Source organism: Neopsephotus bourkii, unplaced genomic scaffold, assembly GCF_033783945.1.
Source record: "Neopsephotus bourkii isolate Nb327-2 ecotype Australia unplaced genomic scaffold, CSIRO-AGI_Nbou_v1 NB_1637, whole genome shotgun sequence".
Taxonomy (NCBI): Eukaryota; Metazoa; Chordata; class Aves; order Psittaciformes; family Psittacidae; genus Neopsephotus; species Neopsephotus bourkii.
The window spans coordinates 12,363,591-12,385,354 of NW_026902112.1; the positions used below are offsets into that span (position 1 = coordinate 12,363,591).

At 47.9% G+C, this 21,764-nt stretch overlaps 1 protein-coding gene across 2 annotated transcripts in view; it reads right to left on the reverse strand.

The window, feature by feature from the left end:
* Positions 1–21,764, reverse strand: part of ZC3H3 (zinc finger CCCH-type containing 3) — a 155,058-nt gene that overhangs the window by 79,852 nt on the left and 53,442 nt on the right. For both annotated transcript variants that reach the window (XM_061374233.1, XM_061374232.1), the window contains exon 4: positions 10,532–10,682. In XM_061374233.1, coding sequence (XP_061230217.1) covers positions 10,532–10,682 — 151 coding nt within the window. The remainder of the gene's footprint in view (positions 1–10,531; positions 10,683–21,764) is intronic.

The window sequence follows — 21,764 nt, forward strand, 5'->3', positions numbered from 1 at the left end:
GCACCATGGTGGAACTGGGAGATGGTAGGTTTGGTGTGAAATGGCCCGAGCACCCTGTTACCCCTCTGCACCTCTCCAAATAAGTGCTTCATACAGCCTGAATGTTGTGCAACGTTTCTGGTTTAGCTCAGGTATCATTTTGGTTAATCCTTTTCTATAGGAACCTTTGGTCAAATGAACATCGAACTGAAACGGGAGATTTAGGTGGGATATAAGGAAGAAGCTCTTCCCTGTGAGGGTGCTGAGGCGCTGGCACAGGGTGCCCAGAGAAGCTGTGGCTGCCCCATCCCTGGCAGTGCTCAAGGCCAGGTTGGACACAGGGGCTTGGAGCACCCTGCTGTAGTGGAAGGTGTCCCTGCCTGTGGCAGGGCTTGGAACCGGATGATCTTAAGCTCCTTTCCAACCCAAACCATTCCATGAGTCTATGACCTCAGGCCAAGGCAGTGCAGCAAGTTCAGCATCTCACATGGCAGAAAGGTGGGAGTTCACCAGGAGAATGGCTCTCAGTGAGGCTGGGAAAGAGCCTGGTGGTGGAAACCACCTCTTACATGCTTAATTTAAGGGGAACATCTGTGATTGGCTTGGTTTAAGTATCACAAAAGCACAACTACGCCCCAATGATGCTAAATGAGATGATGTTGCTTTTATTCTCAATTACTCTCATTGTTTTCACATCCATATGATCTCCTTAAGGCCAAACGCCAGCTTTCTGCATTTCTCACCCTAAATCCAGTGAGCAAGACGCTCACAGGGCTACAGGTCTAAAGCCATGTTTCAGCAGCCAAATAAGCCAGATTATCCCCAAGTGCCTTATATTCACAGGAAAGGTTATTTTCCATATCTGCAGGAAATACAAGCTATTTCCCATAAATAATATGAGTACTTCCAGCTACACCCCACTAATCCAGAAAGGGAGGAAGAACAAGCAGATGTCCATTATTTAAGCCAAAGTAGTCAAGCATCTCCTTTTTCTGCTCACAACCAACACAGATCCAGCCTGTGATGATGCTGCAAGGAAAGATCCAGGTTTCAGGAACGTTGGGCTCCCTAAAGAAGGATGCTCCAAGAGAAGGGCTGATCCAAGACGAACACAACACCCTGCTGAGTACATAACCCATCGTCGCCTGCCCAGGTTCAGATGTGACAGCTTTATTTTTAATAGAACCCATTCAAAACTCCACTACTCCATTAAGCAAAATTAAAACAAGAAAATCCCATTATTCGGAAGTATTCCCATCTGCAGTTAAAGCTGGTGCTTAACCTCTGAGTCCTGCCTTTAGTTTGGTTTCATTAGTTCCTCCAAAGCAGAGCTTGATCACTGTGGGTGAACCTATGGGGAGGCAACCAGTGGGTGCCCCCAGTGCCACAGCCCCACATTCATGTCAAAGCAGCACAAAACAGAACCCAAGGGCACAAGGTTGCTCTGGAACAGGACAGGACTGAGAGGACCATGGGGACAAGGGGCACAGGCCAGGCAGGGAATGGGCAGAGCTGCCCAGCTTGACTCTGCCGCGCAGTCTGGGAGAGCATCCAGGTGCCAGGGATGCTCTGGTGGGAAGGAGAGGGGGGAAAAAGAGGGAAAAGAGGAAAAAAGGAAAAAACCCCACCAAAACAAAACAAAAAAAAACAAAAAAAAGGGGGGGGTGGGGAAGTGGGGGAAGAGAGAAATAAGGAAAAAAAAGAAAAAGGGGGAAACAAATGATAAAAAAGGAAAAAGGGAAATAAGGGAAAAGTGAGAAAGGGAAAAATGAAAAAGAAAAAATGGGGAAAAGTGGGAAGAGAAGGAAAGGGGGAAGTGGAAAAAGATGGGAAAGGGGAAAAGAAAGAAAAGGGAGAAAAGGGAAAAATGAGGAAAGGGGAAACGGTGGAAAATTAAAAAAGGGGGGAAAAGGGGAGGAAAGGGAAAAAATAAAAAAGTGGGGGAAGTGGAAAAGAGAGAAGGGGAAAAAAGGAGGGGAAAGGGGAAAAGGGGGAAAGGGCGGAAAGGGAGAAAAGGGAGAAAATGGAAAACAGAAGAGCAGAAAAGGGGGGGAAGAGGGAAAAAAGGGGAGGAAAAGGGAAAAAGGGGGTGAAGAGGGAAAAGGAAGAGAAGGGGCAAAGAGAAATAAAGGAAAAAAGAAAAGGAGAAAAGGGGTAAAATGGAAACAGCAAAAAGGGAGAAGAATACAGAGAAAAAAAGGAAAGAAAAAGGAAAAGGAAAAGGGGGGGAAGAAAAAAAAAGAAAAAAGGGAAAGGGAAAAAGTGAAGAGGGAAATGGAAAAAGGGAAAAGGGAAAAAGAGAAAAAGGGATAAAGAGGAAAAAAAATAGAAAAAATTAGAAAAGGATAAAGGAGAAAAATATCGATAAAAAGATAAAAGAAAAAGAAAAAAATGAAGACATAGGAAAAAAAGAAAAATGGAAGAAACGGGAAAAAAAACAAAAAAGGAAAAAAGTAAAGAGAAAGAAGAAAATAGAATGAGGGAGAAAGAAATAAAATTTAGAAAATAAATAAAAAATAAAAATAAAAACCAAAAGAAGGAAAAAAGAAAAAGGAAAATTAAAAAGGAAGAAAGAAAAAAGGAAAAGGAAAAATGAAAAAAGGAAAAAGGGAAAAAAAAGAAAAAAGGAAAATTTTAAGAAAGGAAAAGGGGAAAAGATTAGGCAAAACATAAAAAAAAGCAGAAAAGGAAAAGGGAAGAAATAGGAAAAAAGAAAAAGGGAAAATAGGAAAAAAAAAAAAAAAGGAAAAAAGGAAAAAAGAGGAAGAAGAAAATAGAGGGAGAAGGAGAAATAAAATTAAGAGAAAGAAATAAAAAAGACAAAAAAAGAAAGGAGAAAGAGAAAGAGAAAGAGAAAGAGAAAGAGAAAGAGAAAGAGAAAGAGAAAGAGAAAGAAAGAGAAAGAGAAAGAGAAAGAGAAAGAGAAAGAGAAAGAGAAAGAGAAAGAGAAAGAGAAAGAGAAAGAGAAAGAGAAAGAGAAAGAGAAAGAGAAAGAGAAAGAGAAAGGGAAAGGGAAAGGGAAAGGGAAAGGAAAAGGAAAAGAAAAAGAGAAAGAGAAAGGGAAAGGCAAAGGCAAAGAAAGAGAAAGAGAAAAAAAGAGAAAGAAAGAAAAAGAGAAAAAGAGAAAAAGGGAAAGAAAAAGGGAAAGAAAAAGAAAAAGAAAAAAAAGAAAAAGAAAAAGAAAAAGAAAAAGAAAAAGAAAAAGAAAAAGAAAAAGAAAAAGAAAAAGAAAAAGAAAAAACGAAAAGGGGAAAGGGGAAAATGGTAAAAGGGACAATGAATAAAAGAAAAAGGGAAAAAAAAGAAAAAGGGAAAATGAAATAAAGGAACAGGGAAAGATCAAGAAAAAGATAAAAGAAAAAAAGGGAAAAAACAGGAAAAAAGAAAAGGAAAAGGAAAAAAAGAGGAAGAAGAAAACAGAAAGAGAGGAAAAGAACAACCAGAAAAGAAGAAAAAGAGGCAGAAAGCAAAGCAGACAGGAGAAGAGAAGGCCGAGTGCCCCACTCTGTGTGCGTGAGCACGGGGGGAGCGCTGAGCATCTCAAGCATTAATCCCGAGCTTTGCCCCAAAGAGCCGCCATTGTTCCGCAAAGCCTCTAAACCTGCCCCGACCAGCAAGTGGATTATTGAGGGCCAGATGTCAGGGCTCCTCGGAAACAATAGGGGCTCGTGTATCTCCATCCAGCCTCATTAAAGAGATTAAAAGTACTTCCTATAGGGGAGAAAAGAAAAGATGCCTTTTCAAACGGGAGCCGCCGTTTCCTCCTGCCTGTAAATGTCTCCCATCCCGGCGGATGAATTCCCCTTTAATGAGATGTCATTTTGGAGAATGGTTTAACATCCCTTCAACAAAATATTTCTGAGCTTTAAACCTCGTAAACCCACGTCGAGATTATGAAAAGGAAATTTACCAGAGAGAGAGACAAAATAAAATCAAACCAAAGAGAAGGCGCCAATTCGCAGAATCCATGACACGGCCGTTTTTAAATGTGATGGAAAAGGCTTTCCAAGTTATCTGCTTAAACGCAGGCTTTCTGTTTACTTCTCACTTTCATGTCAAATGAATTTGGGAGGAAAAAAATTGACAGGAACTTTAAGGGCATTAGTCACATTGCAGATTAACGCCTCAAAAGGCAGGGAGGCAGAGGGTGCTTTAGCATCTTGATAACGGGAAGTTAACTCCCAGTGGTCCAACATCTGCCCTTGGGGTTATGATGCTGCTTCACCTATGTGAGGGGAGATCCAGGAGGAGTTGGGTTAGAAGAGGAGGGAAACTCCCATGGGAGCATCATAAATAGCTTGTAAAGTTGTGCTTGAGACCCTATAAAAATAGGAGGTTGCAGTGTGGTCCTTGCAGGCTCCCCCCAAGCTTGAAGAGCAGCATATCAACCACAGAACCATTCCAGTTTGTGCTCCAAACTGGTCAGCGGGAGGTTAAGATCCCACCCTCTGGATCCCTTATCCCTGCTAAAGCGACCAGTAGGGAAAATAAATGGAAGAGGAGAAAAAGACCACGTTTGGTGAGATCTTTAAAAACCATCCCTGTCTACTCACAATATATGGCAGCGTCGATTAAAGCTTCCCCCAAGAGAGCACTCAGCAGTTATCACTGGGAGAAGCCAACGTTAACAGTTTTCTGTGTCTTCTTTCTCTGCAACTTCCAAGATGATGCCCCAGCACTGGAGAAATATGGATTTGCTCCATCCATCGTGCATTACGTCCCCAAATCCCACACTTGGCTCTCAATCCCAAGCCACTGACCCCCCTGGATCAGGAACGTGCTGTGATTTAACACTTTCCTCTTGGAGAACTGCACAAGCATCTCCAGAACTGCTTCGCCTTCAAGAGCAGCATCTTTGCTCTCCAGAACTGCTTGATAACTTCTGGGGGTGCACTGAGTAAACAGATGAGAGCAGTGCCTGCTCAGCAACACAGAGAAATGATAGGAAGCATTCATGTGCCTTTGGCTTCTTTACCTTGAAGCCTTCTTCATCCCTTGAGTTAGGGATGGAGAGAGAAGGATCAAGCACACCATGGGCAGAGCTGGTTCCAAAAACTATTTTTCCAACCTACTTCCATCTAATTCCACCACCTAGTGCTAAAGCAAAGCCCCTTTGTTCTCCATTCCATGTGTGTCACTGATGGATTTGGTATTTTCACAGCTGTATCAGGAATTAAACCAAAAGTCCTCTCCAGACCAAACTAACAGCTCATGGACTAATCTGGTTTCCACAGCCACCAGCTCCGGATGCTGCTGGAGAAGAGGTGTGAACCCTTCAAATGGAAAACTGCAGAATGACAGCTGGGGAGATGCCTCTTACAAATGCTTGTATTTCACAGCATCATGGAACTGTTTGAGATGAAGGGACCTTAAAGCTCATCCATCTCCAACCCCTTGACACGGGCAGGGACACCTTCCACTAGAGCAGGGTGCTCCAAGCCCCTGTGTCCAACCTGGCCTTGAACACTGCCAGGGATGAGGCAGCCACAGCTTCTCTGGGCACCCTGTGCCAGCGCCTCAGCACCCTCACAGGGAAGAGCTTTGGCTTAATCTAACCAGAACTTCCCCTGTTTTGGTTTGAACCCATCACCCCCTGTCCTACCACTACAGTCCCTGATACTGAGCCCCTCTCCAGGTTTCCTGCAGCCCCTTTAGGCACTGGAGCTGCTCTCAGGTCTCCCCTTCAGGAGCCTTCTCTTCTCCAGGCTGCCCCAGCCCAGCTCTCTCAGCGTGGCTCCAGATCAGAGCTGCTCCAGCCCTCGCAGCATCTCCGTGGCCTCCTCTGGACTCATTCCCACATTCTAAGTAGATTCTGCCCTCAAACTATCCTGAAAACTAAACACCATGTGGTGGGGGCTGCTTATTGAGGTGCTTCTCACATGCAATGCTTCAGCATTGTCTTTCTAATGGTCATCAGGTCTAGTTTAAGAGAATTAGGCTTTTAGGACATCTGCTGCCATCCCCACGTCCCTCTCATCATAGCAGTAATTCCTGGGATCACTATCCCATAGCCACCAAATCACAGCAGGCACAATGACGGGGACTACCCTTCCCCTGCTCCTTTCAACACCAAACCCTAAAGGCCTTGCAGGGGGACAGGATGACAAGGACCGAAGCCAAGCCCAGGAGACTCTTGTTTCCATCTCACTCCATTCTAGATGCTCCAGGCCAATGAAGAGAAAGAAAGGAAGAAAACAACACTAAAGGACACAAGTGCATTCTCTGCTGATGAGTCTGTTCTCCTGAGCAGCCATTTCTCTAACAAATGTTAGATTATCTTCTTATTAATAGTGCTGGAGGGGTAGGACTGTCCCTCAAGAGGTGCTGCAAAGCTTTCTGAAGGAAGCATCAGAGCTTCTCTATCAGCACCAGGCTGGTATCTGCAGACAGGTTACTTTTAAACACGTGCCTCAGTCGTTTAGAAGAAAACTCTTCAAAGTGGGTCAGTGTTTTGAGTCACCCATCAGGGGTCCATAAGCACAACATCAGCTCCGTGTTGGCTTTCTGCTCCCCAAAAATGGGTCTTAAAGTGGCTCTGCCTCTCCACAAGAGGGTGAGTTGGGATCTCCTGCAGGTACTGGTGCACCCTCCTTCTCCCGGCCAATGCTTTTGGCACAGTTCCTGGCTGAGCCCACTCCAGACATGGCATTCACCATACGAGGGCATGGACATTTCCCACTGCTGCCTCGGGACGGATGCTCAGTGGCTCTTGGGGTTGTTCCTTTTGCTTTGTTCCGCCTGCAGCAGGACTGTCCCTTTGGTGGAGCATGTGGCTTTGCACAGGGGAGTATGTGCAATGACCAGGAGCATCCTCCTGCCCTTATCCTCACCTGCTCCATCAGCCAACATGTGTTGGGGTGGAGGATCCCAACCACGATGGCACCCTATCTACTTTTCCAGCAGTTTCCACAACTTTACAGCATCCTCAGCTCCAGAAGGTTTCTGCTGCCTCTGGGCAATGTCTGTGAAACCTGAACATCCTGGTGGCTGCATCTGCTGACACCCCACACATCACAGAAGCACAGAGTGGTTTGGGTTGGAAAGAACCTTAAAGCTCATCCAGTTCCAACCCCTACCACGGGCAGGAACACCTTCCACTAGAGCAGGGTGCTCCAGCTCCTGTGTCCAACCTGGCCTTGAACACTGCCAGGGATAGAACACCTACAGCTTCCTTAGGCAGCCTGTTCCAGCCCCTCACCACTCTCACAGAGAAGAATTCCTTCCTTACCTCCAGCCTGACCCTCCCCTGTTTCAGTCTGAACCCATCACCCCTTGTCCTGTCACTGCAGTCCCTGATGAAGAGTCCCTCTCCAGCATCCTTGTAGCCCCCTTCAGACACTGGGAGCTGCTCTGAGGTCTCCACGCAGCTTCTCTTCTCCAGGCTCAACAGCCCCAGTGTTCTCAGCCTGGCTCCATACAGGAGGTGCTCCAGCCCCGGAGAATCCTCGTGGCCTCCTCTGGACTTGCTCCAACAGCTCCATGTCCTTATGTTGAGGACACCAGAACCACGACACACAGAAAGAGGCAGGAAGCAGGAGCAGCATCACCACCATCACTTAACATGCAGCTTGATCCATCACAAGTCCTCCCTGGCAACTCACTCAGCCCTCTCCTGGTGGCAAGAGGCTGTGTGAGGAGAGGACACCGCCTCCCCCCAACAATGTCAATAGGAGCAAATGGGATTTAAGGCAAGCAAATGAGAGCCCTCTTGAGCCGTGCTCCTGCGAAGCAGAGGGAGATAAGGGGGAGGAGTGAAAAGGAGAATCCATAAATCTTCACCTCATTCACAATGATCCGGAGCTCTTATTAAGTAAATTAATTGAAGTTAATTTAACTCGATCATGACTCCCGATCACAGTGATTTACTGAGGGGGAAATTGCATTAGGAAAGGCCACACTCGCCAGATAGAAGAACGGAAGAGAATTAGATCCACTTAGCAATGGGAATTAATATGGAAATAGCAGGTGTAAATTTCACCTTATCAAGAGAGGGAAAATGATCTTCATAAATTCGGAGCAATGGCCCCCGAGTTGCTTATAAATCTATTTAAAACAAAAATATTACCAAAAGTGTGCTAAAATTAATTTCAAATATACTCCCATCTCTCGCCTTGGAGTCAAGTCAGCAGCAGGGGCAAGTTTCATGCAAGGCAGCAGGAAGGGGAGGACACAACTCATCACCCAAGGGATCACCACCAGGTACCTCTGGACCTGCAGCAACTCTCCCTGTCACTCATGTCACAGACTCATGGAATGGTCTGGGTTGGAAAGGACCTTAAGATCATCCAGTTCCAACCTCCTGCCATGGGCAGGGACACCTCATGCTAGACCATGTCACCCAAGGCTCTGTCCAACCTGGCCTTGAACACTGCATGAGATGGACACAGCTCCTGCCTAACGTTTCTTGTGGCAGTGTATTCAATCTGAAGAGATCAGTGCCTATGTAAAACCCTTGCACATCACCTTTGGACTTCCCAAAACCTGGATTTCATAGCAGGAACTTCCCCTTAGCAACAGTTAGAAACCACACTGGGAGCAGCACTTGGCTGCAGCACCACCAGCCTTCAAGCATCACACTTCTGGCTTAACGTGAAAAGGATGTCAGAATCAATAGCTGACCATTCAGTATGATGAACATCCAATGATGCATAAGGAGGGGTCTAATCCAGTGCTGCAGCAATGCAGTGTGTCCCACCACCACCAAAGCCCCACCTTGATTAGACCAAAACAAAGCAAAGCAGCAAGAAAGCAGCTCCTGGCTTCTTGCTTGTTACAGCTCCAAGAGGATGCTATGAATGATGGAGAAAACCCTATAGGAGAAGCATTTGCCATGTGCTTCCTCCAGCCAGAGCAGATGATGGATCACACACCACAAAGGTAATAGGTGACTGAGTAAGTGATTTATTGCTTCTTTAAAACATAATTGTTTTAATTGCTGATGGCATTTGATCAAGATTTGTCTGAAGCAGCTGGAAGATCCAAACTACATCATGTAGTGAAGTCAGAGATTAATATGGATAAAGTGACTCTACAAGTGAGAGCTTGCAGCCAATCCTGGTGGCATGAACAGGCTGTTTCTCTGCAGAATCACTACTCAGCTGAGCAAGAGTCATGACCCAGCAGCTTGAGACTCCTGCTCTAACCCTGACTGAAGCTCCTGTCCTCCTCGGTTCTCACTGCAGATCCTCCATCCATCAACTATCCAGATGTGGAATAACAAGCTATAAACCTGAGCCAAACAGTTGGAACATGAGTTGCTTTCTACTAACTAAGGCTGAACTTCATAGAAAACTGGTTTGGGTTGGAAGGGACCTTAAAGCTTGCCCAGTTCCAACTCCCTGCCATAGGCAGGGACACCTTCCACTAGAGCAGCTTGCTCCAAGCCCCGTCCAACCTGGCTTTGAGTACTGCCAGGGATGGGGCATCTACCACCTCTCTGGGCAACCAAGGTAGGCGTCAGTTATAGCACTGGATTAAACACATGCATCTGCAGCAGATCAAACTTGAGGTGGCAGTGAGGAGCCTCTCTTCATCCCTTACCACTGATGCCTGAAAGAGTTTCACAGGTCAGGTTCATATAACAATGGGCAATAGTTTTGGGCACTGCCATGTCACAGTATGACACAGTGGACCCGGAGGAGCTGTGACTGCCCCATCCCTGGCAGCCAACAACAGGGGACAATCCACAGCATCCCCCAGCTCCTTGGGTTTGCTGCACTGGGATGAATAACAAGAAATCCATAACGGAACAGAGCAGGCTGTTTGCCCAAAATATTGCCTGTGACAGCAGCAAAGAAGCATCTCAGGAGGAGGAGAAGTCATTCTCACCCTAAGGCTAGCCAAAATCTGCATTATAACCAAACCCACCAGTTCTAATAGCACCAATAACCATAATGATCTTTCTGCTTCACACACAACTTCCAAGCTTTGTCTTGACATCAGAGATGCTCCCTGGTAACATCTCCACCAGCAAATGTGGCTGCAGCTCGCCTACAGCTGAAACACAGATGCCAGCACAGCTGATTTAGGCTCAGACTCTAGGGCATTGCACCATCCTTTGGTGACATCCTTCATCAGATGGGTGCTGGCACACCAAGTTATTTGCTCTAGGGCCAAGCTGATGTTCCATCCATCCAGACAACCCAGGAAGAAACAGCGTGTGCCTGTACCTACCTCCTGGTGTAGGTCTGGGACCTCCAACATGCTTTCAATAAGCTCCTCTGTAGCACCAACATACATAACATTATAAAGCAGAGGGAAGGTCTGCCCATGTCTATCTCCAAAAGAAGGAACTTTGCTAAGGTCTGATGTTAAAAGTTGTTTGAGTTTATTCTTACAGCTTATTTAACTGCTTCATGGAAACAATTCACTCCCATAGGGAATAAATAGGAAGCCACAGGCTGTAGTAAAAACGTTGGCCACCAACACAGACTAGCATGATTCCTAATGGGATTTTACACTCTGAGTGAATAAAGTCAGCTAAACAAATAGAGAAATCAAGTGATGAGCACACAAGGGTAATAACACAATAGCCAAGGGATGGAAGAATTACCTGGATGTCGCGGGGCGCCTCATCTTCCAGTTGGGAATGGGGCTGCTGAAAGGCGATGAGGTTGCAGGCACCACGTTCTTCTTCACTATCCTGTAACGGGTCTTTATCACCTTGTTGGCTGGGGGGCTCCTGAGGAAGTGCAAGTTGGCTCCTACAAGAAAGCAAATGGAAGAAGGGCTTGAAATTCAGGTGTATGGGGGGGACAGAAGAAAACTCACCAACATATGTCCTACACCAAACTCTAAGAAAGAGGGGGGGAAAGGGGGGAAAAGACCCCTGGGGCCCATCAAGCATGAGACCACCATGGTTTGTGATAACAGAAAGGCTCTGATGGATGTGGGGTTGGCTTCACCAACCCAGCAGCAAAACTCTAACATGAATTCACCAACACCTTGATCCCCAGCACTGGAACTGGGTTTATGCATCGGGTTCAAGCTTAAACAGGGAGATTCAGGTTGGATATAAGGATGAAGCTCTTTACTGTGAGGGTGGTGAGACACTGGACAGGGTGGCCAAGGAAGTTGTGAATGTGCCATCCCTGGCAGTGTTCAAGGCCAGGTTGGACACAGGGGGTTGGAGCACCCTGCTCTAGTGGAAGGGGTCACTGCCCGTGGCAGAGGGTTAGAACTGGATGAGCTTTAAGGTCCCTTCCAACACAAACCAGTCTATGGTTCTATGACTGAATCACTCCCTTTTTCCTCCTGTTTCACACTGGTTTATTCTGCTGAATGTTCCATGCCATTAACACTTACACATTTGATCTGGTTTTCCTCCACTTGATGGCAAGCAATTTTTTGTGCAGCTTTAAGGAATGCATCTAATTGCCTGACTTTTATAACATACACTGTAACTGCCCAGATAATTAAAGCTGACACTCCGTGCTGAGACCAAGGCTTCTGGGTTTATCACTGATTTAAAGGGCTGGCTGTTATTCTTGGGGATGCTCTAATTATTAGAAGGTTGAGAGGGGAAAAGCAGAATCATTATTTCCCCTGGAAATGTTGGACGTGTCCCCATGTTTGTCTTGGTGAAAGAAAGGACAATCAGGCTGTGTTCTAGGTAAAGGGGTATTCTGGATCTATGCTGGAACTAGAAAAACAGGAATATCAAAAGGAGCATGACCAGCAAGTTAAAGGAGGTGATCCTGCCCCTCTACTCGATTCTGGTGAGACCCCACTTGCAGCACTGGGTGCAGTTCTGGTGTCCTCAGCATAAGAAGGACATGGAGCTGTTGGAGCAAGTCTAGAGGAGGCCACGAGGATGATCAGGGGCTGGAGCACCTCCTGTATGGAGCCAGGCTGAGAACACTGGGGCTGTTCAGCCTGGAGAAGAGAAGCTGCGTGGAGACCTCAGAGCAGCTTCCAGTGTCTGAAGGGGGCTGCAAGGATGCTGGAGAGGGACTCTTCATCAGGGACTGCAGTGATAGGACAAGGGGTGATGGGTTCAGACTGAAACAGGGGAAGTTCAGGTTGGAGATAAGGCAGAAGCTGTTTCCTGTGAGGGTGCTGAGGCGCTGGCACAGGGTGCCCAGAGAAGCTGTGGCTGCCCCATCCCTGGCAGTGTTCAAGGCCAGGTTGGACACAGGAGCTTGGAGTACCCTGCTCTAGTGGAAGGTGTCCCTGCCCGTGGCAGGGGTTGGAACTGGATGAGCTTTAAGGTCCCTTCCAGCCTAAACCATTTTATGACTCAGATACCCCTCGCTTTAGAGGTGAGGAAAGAAGAGAGAGGAAAGAAGACAGAAAGCAAAAGGTTTTCATCACTGGTTCCCTGTCCTGGGACTTTTTATATCAGACTAAATTCTTCAGGGCAGTGACTTCACCACTGGGTTGGTTTCTAAAGCCCTTTGCAAGGTTTAAGCTCTAATTCCCAGTCCAATTATTCTCAAGCACTGGCAAAGTTGGAGCATTTTGCTTCAGAGAACTGCATTTAGGACTGCAAAATGGGAACAACAGGACAGGCATGCAAACCCCTGCATGGCCCAATGCTGCACACACATGATGAAATCCCACCTGCTTTGAGACTACGAGACCCTTTTCTAACCCAGGAGGCATGGATGCATCCAGCCTCTCATGGATACAGCATCAACCACGTACCCAAAGCAGCTCTTTCACACCAGGATGGGATGAGAGCCACAAACCCCCCTTCTCCCCAAAGAGCACCAGCACAAGTTGACCCTTTCCCTCCACCTTCCAGAATTATTAAGCTGGGAATTCACTGAACCCATTATGAACATCATTTTGCTGCCCTTACACCAGCTTTAGCTGCCACTCATCATCCCAGAACCTCATCAAACTCCTGTTTGACACCGTCTCCCGCAAGCAATAGAGGTCCCAGATTGTTGAGCTTTAGAGGCATCCTCACCCCCCCTTCCCTACCCAAACAGGCTGGCACCTGGTAAACTCCATTCCCTGGAGGTAATTGGATGGTGTATTCATGCCGAAGCTGCTCTTCTGAAAGTGCCTGCATGCACAGCTCCAGCATTAACCACCTCCTCAAAGAGCCTCTCCGAAGAGCTCCGGTTGCTATTATTACTTGCTAGCTGAGGGGTTTTGTGTAGATAATCATGTTATTTAGACAGGATGTTGGTTTAATTCCCTTCATTACAGCCTCCCAGGGTTGTAATTTGGGTGGGTTTTTTTTCCCCCCTCTCCTCCACATGATGTATTCCCCGTGGCACATTTCACTCAAATCAAACACTTTTGGCTTTTATTACAAACAATACCCCAGCGTCCCCCGTTATCAGCCCGGCGCACACACGCGGGCTCCTCGCACAGCTCCAGAGGTCAGGTCTAATGACTAATCGATCTCATTAGCTTTCCTAATTAAAAACTTTACTACCGCAATGGAAGACAAACTACAACCAAAAAAAAACCCCACCACCCACCCGCCCTGCTTGCATCATCTCGGAATGGGATATGAGCAGCATTTATCAGCCCAGGCTCCCGGCGCAATGGGACGCGCGCTGCTGAGGTCGGTGCTTTGTTCCGAGCTGTGCATCCCATGGCATCGTGGTAAAAATCACAGGGTAAACTCTAATCCTGAGCTGGAGGTGGAGAATTTGCTGCCAAAAGCTCTTGTCATGGTGCTGCGAGCAGATGGGAGTCCATCAGTGAATGCATCCCTTAGGAAAGGGGTTGAATGCAACGTGGATCCATATCACAGAGTCACAGACTGGGCTGGGTTGGAAAGGACCTTGAAGCTCATCCAGTTCCAAACCCTGCTATGGGCAGGGACACCTTGCACTAGAGCAGGGTGCTCCAAGTCCCATCCAACCTGACTTTGAATACTATGGGAGGTATCCTGCCCATGGCAGGGGGTTGAAACTAGATGGTCTTAAGGTCCCTTCCAACCCAAACCAGTCTAGGATCCTATGATTTCTGTTCTGTCTCCCCAAAATGAATGAAGTTTTAACATCAAAAAGGGAGAGCTATTCTCCAGCCCCAATAGAAAGTGGAGAATTAGGAGCGCTCGCAAGGAGGTTTCAACATAATAAAAGTAAAACCTTTTGTAAAAACATGCATTTACCCCCAAAAAATGGAGGGAGGGAGGGACCACTGACCTGCTGCTACTTACTCCAAATCCTTCATCCCTATAAGCTCTCATTAAGTCAGAATCATAGAACCATAGGATCATGGAATGGTTTGTGTTGGATGGGACCTTAAAGCTTATCCAGTTCCAGCCCCCTGCCACAGGCAGGGACACCTTCCACTAGAGCAGGGTGCTCCAAGCCCCTGTGTCCAACCTGGCCTTGAGCACTGCCAGGGATGGGGCAGCCACAGCTTCTCTGGGCACCCTGTGCCAGCGCCTCAGCACCTTCATAATCCTCCAGTTCTGTCAAAAAATGAGCAGAGGGGAGGTGGATATTAACTAAATTTGCCTGTTTCTCAACTAAACCAGGTCCAACAGTCGCAGTCCTGGCACACAGGATCGTTGCACCCTGAGCCTTTGTGACTGTGCTGTTACAGCAGCTCTCAGCATCCTCAGCCACCCAAGCACTAACAGGTATGTGTCCAAGTCCACGAGGCGAGAGGAAGATGCTGCTGCTCGGGATGGATGAGCAAAAGTGCAGTAGTGGTGGAGTAAATCCTGCCCACCTACTGCTGGGAGAAGGAAAGCTAAATAAGCAAGAAGGATTTCAGAGTGCACATACTCAAAGCCAAGAACCACAGAATCAGGCACTATCAGGTTAGAAGGGACCTCAAGGATCATCTGGTCCAACCTTTCCAGCACAGCATGACCTAGGCTAGATGGCCCAGCACCCTGTCCAGCTGGATCTTAAAGGTGTCCTGCACTGGAGAATCCACCACTCCCACAGGGAGATTATTCCAGTGGCTGATTGTTCTCACTGGGAAACATTTTCCTCCTGTGTCCAACTGGAATCTCCCCAGCAATAACTTGTGCCCATCAGCCCTTATCTATTCCATGCGTCTCCTTGTAAAAAGGAGTCTCCAACATCTTTGTAGCCACACTTTAATTACTGGAACATGGGGGTAAGGTCTCCCCTGAGCCTTCTTTTCTCCAAGGTGAACAAGCCCAGCTCTCTCAGCCTCTCCTCAGTTTCCCAGTCCTTGGATCACCTTTGTGGTGATCACCTTCTCTGGACCCTCTCCAGCCTGTCCACATCTTTGTATACTAGGGACCAAAACTGAACACGGTAACAAAGAGATTATTACTGCTTTTAGAAAAGGATACGGGATAGGAAAAGCTTCCCAAATGGACACACAAATGAGGCAGGAATGGGAAAAGACCTACAGTAACCAGTGCTGTGGGCCATGACATGAGCTGGGTCCTATCAGGTCTCCCACCCTCCATCAATAGTCCTCCCATGTGTGAGTCTCTGCTGGGGCACACCAGACACTGGCAGCTCCATCCCAAGCTGCTGGCACTGCTGCTGTTCAATCCCATTCTAAGGCGAGCCTGGGAAGCTGTGAGTGACAGGTACATTGATCTTCCAGCACTTGGAAGCGAGACGGGAACTGGAATGAATGCAAATTGGGGAGCAGAAGCTGTATCTCTGATAGGATGCCAGTACTGTCCCCAGCTCCAGAGGAGACCTTTGGGACGCAGGGCAATGCAAAGCGGTCACCCTATAGAACCCTTCTGACCCAGTCACAGTGAGCCCACTAAGAACAAAAGCAAATCAGAGGCCAAAACCCTCTGATAAATCAGAGTTGCTGTTTCAAATAAAAATATTAGGAAGCATAATAAAAGAATAAGGAATACATGTGCAAAGGGTGCCACCAACATGCCCGAACTCCTGATACAGGCTCTGATGCTAGCAGAGGTGCACTCAAAACCAAAGCAGCGCCAAAAAGGACTGAAAATCTTTGCTCAAGGGTATTGTGAAGACAAACACTTTTCTAACATGAAGCTGAATCCCACAAACACTCTCGCTAAAGGATTTGCTCCAGGCCTGGAAGTAAAGATCCAGCAAAACCCACCATTATGTCTCCCTCATCTCCCAGAACAAAGAAGTTTTGGACCTACCCAACTGTCCTGGGTTCAGCAGTGCAGTCATTTTTCTCCTTCTTAGCAGCTGGTGCAGTGCTGTGGTTTTGACTTTCAGCCTGGGAACAGCACTGATAACACCGATGGTTTTAGTTGCTGCTCAGGAATGTTTGCTCTGACCAAGGGCTTTGTGAGTCTCATGCTCTGCCAGGGAGGAGGGGAAGCCAGGAGGAAGCAGAGACAGGACACCTGACCCAAACTAGCCTAAGAGTTATTCCATACCACAGCACGTCATGCCCAGGATATAGAACTGGGGGCAGTTACCCGGAAGGGCTAGATCACTGCTCGGTCGGGCTGGGTATCAGTCGGTGGGTGGTGAGCGTTGTATTCTCTTCCCTTGTTATTTCCCTTCTCATTATTATCATTGGTGGTAGCAGCACTGGTTTCTGTTATACCTTAGTTACTGGACTGCTCTTATCTCAGTCCGTGGGAGTCACATTCTTTTGATTCTCCTCCCCATCTCTCCTGGAGCGGGAGGGGAGGAAGGGGGGGAGCTGAGCGAGCGGCTGCATGGCAGCTGGGCTTAAACCACGACACCAACTCATGCATGGACCTTTTAAGAGTTATATTAACAGATCACAGAATGGTTTGGGTTGGAAAGGACCTTAAGATCATCCAGTTCCAACCCCTGCCATGGGCAGGGACACACTCAGCTACAGCAGCTTGCTCCAAGCCCCTGTGTCCAACCTGGCCTTGAACACTGCCAGGGATGGGGCACCCACAGCTTCTCTGGGCACCCTGTGCCAGCGCCTCAGCACCCTCACAGGGAAGAGCTTCTTCCTTATCTCCAACCTGACATCAAATGACCTTGCAATGGGGATAAATCTGTATATGAACCAGTATAAAGTTTCCGTCCTGCACCTACACCCTCAAAGCAAATCATTTTGGTGTCCCCATCACACCACAGGCACCTGCAAGACACCAACCCTGAGCCACACGATACCTTTTATTCTGCCTACCAACTTGGGCAAGTCCCCAGAGTTAACAAAAGGCTTTAGGAATTACTGTAATACTGTTAGGAATCGAGTGTGAAAGCAGGCACCAGTGTTAGGGGATGATTATCTCGGAGCGTGTTCAATATGTTCCCACAGAATGGCACAGCAAGAGGTTAATTATATTGCGACTGGAATCCGCTTCCAAAAGGCCCATCCTTGGCTTGAAGAGGGGAATTGAATTTTCACACTCATTCAGTTCCCAGCTCTTTCAAGAGCAATGGCTATTTATGCCAGAATGGAAATGATGGCTTATGAGCATCAACTGCTGTTTAATAGGACATAAATCCAATTGATCAGAAGTGCTCTACCTGCAACCCCAAGCAAGACTGCTGTTTCAGGCTGTAAGAGTCACAGAGGACAAGGGTAGCACAGGTTCTGCAGCTGGAATGTCTGAAGGGGCTCTGAACCCATTGCAATGGTTGCTCAGCACGGCAGCAGCTTCCACTGGGAACATTTGGGGAATTAACTCCAAATCTGCTTTGCTGATTCCTTTATGCTGAAGGGACCGCAGGCAAAGATGAAGTTAACGGAGCCATCAGGCACCACGCTGGAGAATGTAAGGAAATACCTGTTTTCATAGGATCAGGGACTGGAAGGAACCTTAAAGCTCATCCAGCTGCAACCCCTGCCACAGGCAGGGACCCCTTCCACTAGAGCAGGGTGCTCCAAGCCCCTGTGTCCAACCTGGCCTTGAACACTGCCAGGGATGGGGCAGCCACAGCTTCTCTGGGCACCCTGTGCCAGCGCCTCAGCACCCTCACAGGGAAGAGCTTCTGCCTAAGAGCTCAGCTCAGTCTCCCCTCGGGCAGGTTCAAGCCATTCCCCTTGGCCTGTCCCTACAGGCCCTTGTCCCAAGCCCCTCTCCAGGTTTCCTGCAGCCCCTTTAGGCACTGGAGCTGCTCTCAGGTCTCCCCTTCCCACAGCAGAGGGGCAGGATCCCCTCCCTGAGCTGCTGCTCACGCTCTGGGGGTGCAGCCCAGCACACTGGGGGGTTCTGGGCTCAAGTGCTCACTGAAGCCAGTTCTGGATGCTGCAGATGCCCTGAAGCAGAACACAGATTGTATTTATACTGGGATTACTTTAAAGGCTGTTAGACAGGAAGGAAGCTGAGAGCAGCAACAAAGGAAGAAGCAGCATCTCTCACTCCCTGTTTAGAATCAATCCAGAGGTTTAGGAAAGCCAAGCCAAGCGTGGAGTTGGCATGGGGGAACCAGGCGATCCCTTGGCTGTTGAGAAGAGAGAGCGGCGAGGAGAGCGTGTGGAGAAGCTGGGGACAGTGCAGCGAGGAAACACTGTCAGCAAGTGTGACAGGGGAGAAGGGGAGGCAGCAGAAAGGAAAGCAGCAGGCGTGAAAGTCAGAGCTCCTCCAAGAAAATCCCTGGGAAAATGCTGCTGGAAAGGACACCCAGGATCAGCATCCTGAAACTGCAATTCCTGCACTCACCTTTCAGCCCACTGTGGCTGAAGAAGTTTGAGAGAAGGAAACCATACAGCATCACACAAGGTTGGTGATTCCTTCTTGAAATTAGGGAGCAGGATCTCAGTACCTGTTAGCTGGGACTCATGCTTCATAGTGTACATCTGCATGCACATTCACATAGCTCAGCTCCCTCTCCAATCAACCCATCCATCTGGTCCATCCATCCATCCATCCATCCATCCAACCCCTCTATGACCTGTCTACCAACACAGAGCAAATACGGGTGTCTTCCTATGGAAAGTGACATTGCCAGTTCGTCTACTGACCATGTACAACACTTCTGGTGGTTCAACAAGTAGAAGTTTTTACAGGGAATGAGGAAAAATGCACATTTTAATCCTACAGGCACTTGTGAGCAGCACACCAAGTGTCTGCTCCTTCCCACCCCAGACACAGGCTGCATTTCCATCCCCATTTCCATCCACAGCTGAGATGCTGCATATAAAGAATCGTGGAATGATTTGTGTTGGAAGGGACCTTAAAGCTCATCCAGCTCCAACCCCTGCCAAGGGCAGGGACACCTTCCACTAGAGCAGGGTGCTCCAAGCCCTGTCCAACCTGGCCTTGAACTCTTCCAGGGATGGGTCATTCACCACTTGTTGGATCTGGCTGCTTTGGGTTTCTATAGGAGCACCAAACTAAAGATGCACAGGGCCAGCACCTCCATTTAGGAAATGTATTTGATACCAACTCACAACCAGAGCAGCCTGGACAGAGTCCTCAGTGATGCTTCTGGAAGCCACCGTTAAGCCCTACAGCAGCCGAACCAGCACAGCACAAAAACCTAGCCAGCAGAAGACTTTCTGCTTGTGTCTCTGTGAGTAAAACTCCCCTGGACCACAGCACTGGGGAGCTTTTATGTGTTTATTTTTTATCCCCCTAAAAGGCATTTAAATCTTGCACCTACTGCTGAAGATGCATGATGTGCATCTCCTGGACCTGGAGAGACTAACACTGATTTAATACACGGAGATCTTTACTCATGATTGGTAGCCCGTTCCACACTGGTAGTCAGCACGTCGTACATCACAGCCTGTGCTCCCCTTCCTCCAGCTAGCAGGAAACCATCTGGTTACTCACAGGGGTTTGCATCCCTTATAGTAAGGATTAACTTTTCCAACTGAACTCCAGTTCAGTGCTACAGCATCTCCATTCCTTCACCATAAAGATATGGGTGGCTCCATGAGGATCATCGCCACACTGAAGCCTGCATTGGAAGTGCAGTGGGATGGAAATCACTTCCCAAAGTCTGGACCCACCAAGCGCTTCTTCCACACCTCCCTGCTTGCTTGGGATGCTCAATGGCTTTCAAATGAATTTTGGCTGCAACCGTATCTGCAAACACTGAATGAGGTGTAGGAAATAGGTGATGGCCACAGCACTATCACACACACCAGTAAGTGAGAACACATATCCCCATAGCGGCTGCCTTTATGGTCCCAAAGTCCAAACACTCAGTTACTCTACAGCAATCGCTCTGGAGTTGAAATATCAATATTTAAACTGCTATAGAAATGCTGGAAAACATCTGGAATTATTCTGTCCAATCACAAAGCACAGGGAAAGGCAGAGATAGATGGATTCTCTGATAGATGGATGTGACCAGCAGGTCAAAGGAGGTGATCCTGCCCTTATACTCTGCTCTCCTGAGATCCCACTTGCGGCACTGGGTGCAGTTCTGGTGTCCCCAACATCAGAAGGACATGGAGCTGTTGGAGCAAGTCCAGAGGAGGCCACGAGGATGACCAGGGGCTGGAGCACCTCCTGTATGGAGCCAGGCTGAGAACATTGGGGCTGTTCAGCCTGGAGAAGACTCCAGGAAGAGTTTCTTGTGGCCTTTCAATAATTATAGGGGCCTATAAAAAAGATGGGGAGAAACTTTTTAGCAGGGCCTGTTAAGATAGGATGAGGCATGGTTTTAAACTAAAAGAGGGGAGATTCAGATTAGATATAAGGAAGAAATTCTTTACAATGAGGTTGGTATAACACTGGCTGCCCCATCACCGGACACATTCAAGGCCAGGCTGGATGTGGTTCTGAGCAACCTAGTTGAACATTCAAAGCCAGGTTGGACAGAGCCTTGGGCAACATGGTGTAAGCGTGAGGCGTCCCTGCCCATGGTAGCAGTTGGAACTGGATGATCTTAAGGTCCTTTCCACCCCAAACCATTCTATGATTCTATGACCCTGCTGCTGAGAAGCCCCACAGTGGCCCCATCCAAACACCACAGGGGCAACAGAGCCTGCTGAGGATGAGGAGCCACCACATCACCCACCTCTCCATCGGGATCAGGGAGAGGTGGTCACGCTTAACGTGCTAAACACACTTTTCCCAGCCACAGCCCACGGTAAAGAGCCCGAATGGGTCTCCAGAGCCCTTGTTCCAACACAACCCTTATTATTATAACAAAAGAGGGTGGTGGGGTTTTTCTCTCCCCCCCCTCCCTTCAGGGAATGATTATTAATGTGATTCCAGGAGCTGGGTCCATTCCTCTAAATGAGAGCAGGATGGCAGGAGGAAGGCTGATAAATGCCCTCCTCCCCCCGGCCTCGCGGCGGGAGCTGCCAGGGTTCCTGGTTCTAACAAGCTGCAGATGGAAGACGACTGGAATAACAGAGTATGAATTTTTATGAGTCTAATAAATCACTTTGCTGTGGGTTTTTTTTTCCCCTGCTCTTGATCGTTTTCAGCACTTCAGACACTTGGAAAAACCCCGGCTCTAATCAAATGGGTTCATAGATCCCGTGTTCACGCCTCACCAGGGCACGCACAGAGGTGGCTCTGCTAAGGGAAACGACAGCGAGAGTCTGGCACTATGGAAATCCATTTGCACTGCAGCTTTAGGATCGAGTTCATTGATTCAGACTTAATTTAATAAGGAGAAATTTGAATCCTTTAGGTATCACCCTGCCTTAGAGCCGCTTCTTAAACTTAGCGTCACCAGGTAAACCTTTCCTAACTAACACCACCCAAGCAAACCTTTCCTAACTATCCAGTTAAACAGCCCCTGACCTGACTCTGGCATCAGCAGAGAAACTTGGATGAACTCTGTGAGAACAGAGGCAAACTTTGCAGGCAGAGGGTTTATTAACATCTCTTTAATTCTCTTTTCTATAGTGCTGTAGAAAGCAGGCAATGGAGAGGCTCCGAAGCCATCAAGAAACAAAAGGGTTCAACTTCAAGTTGAGGATGTGCGTGTGTTTGTTGAAGGAAGTACGAGGCCTGATGAGCACCATGGGGAGGGGAAGAA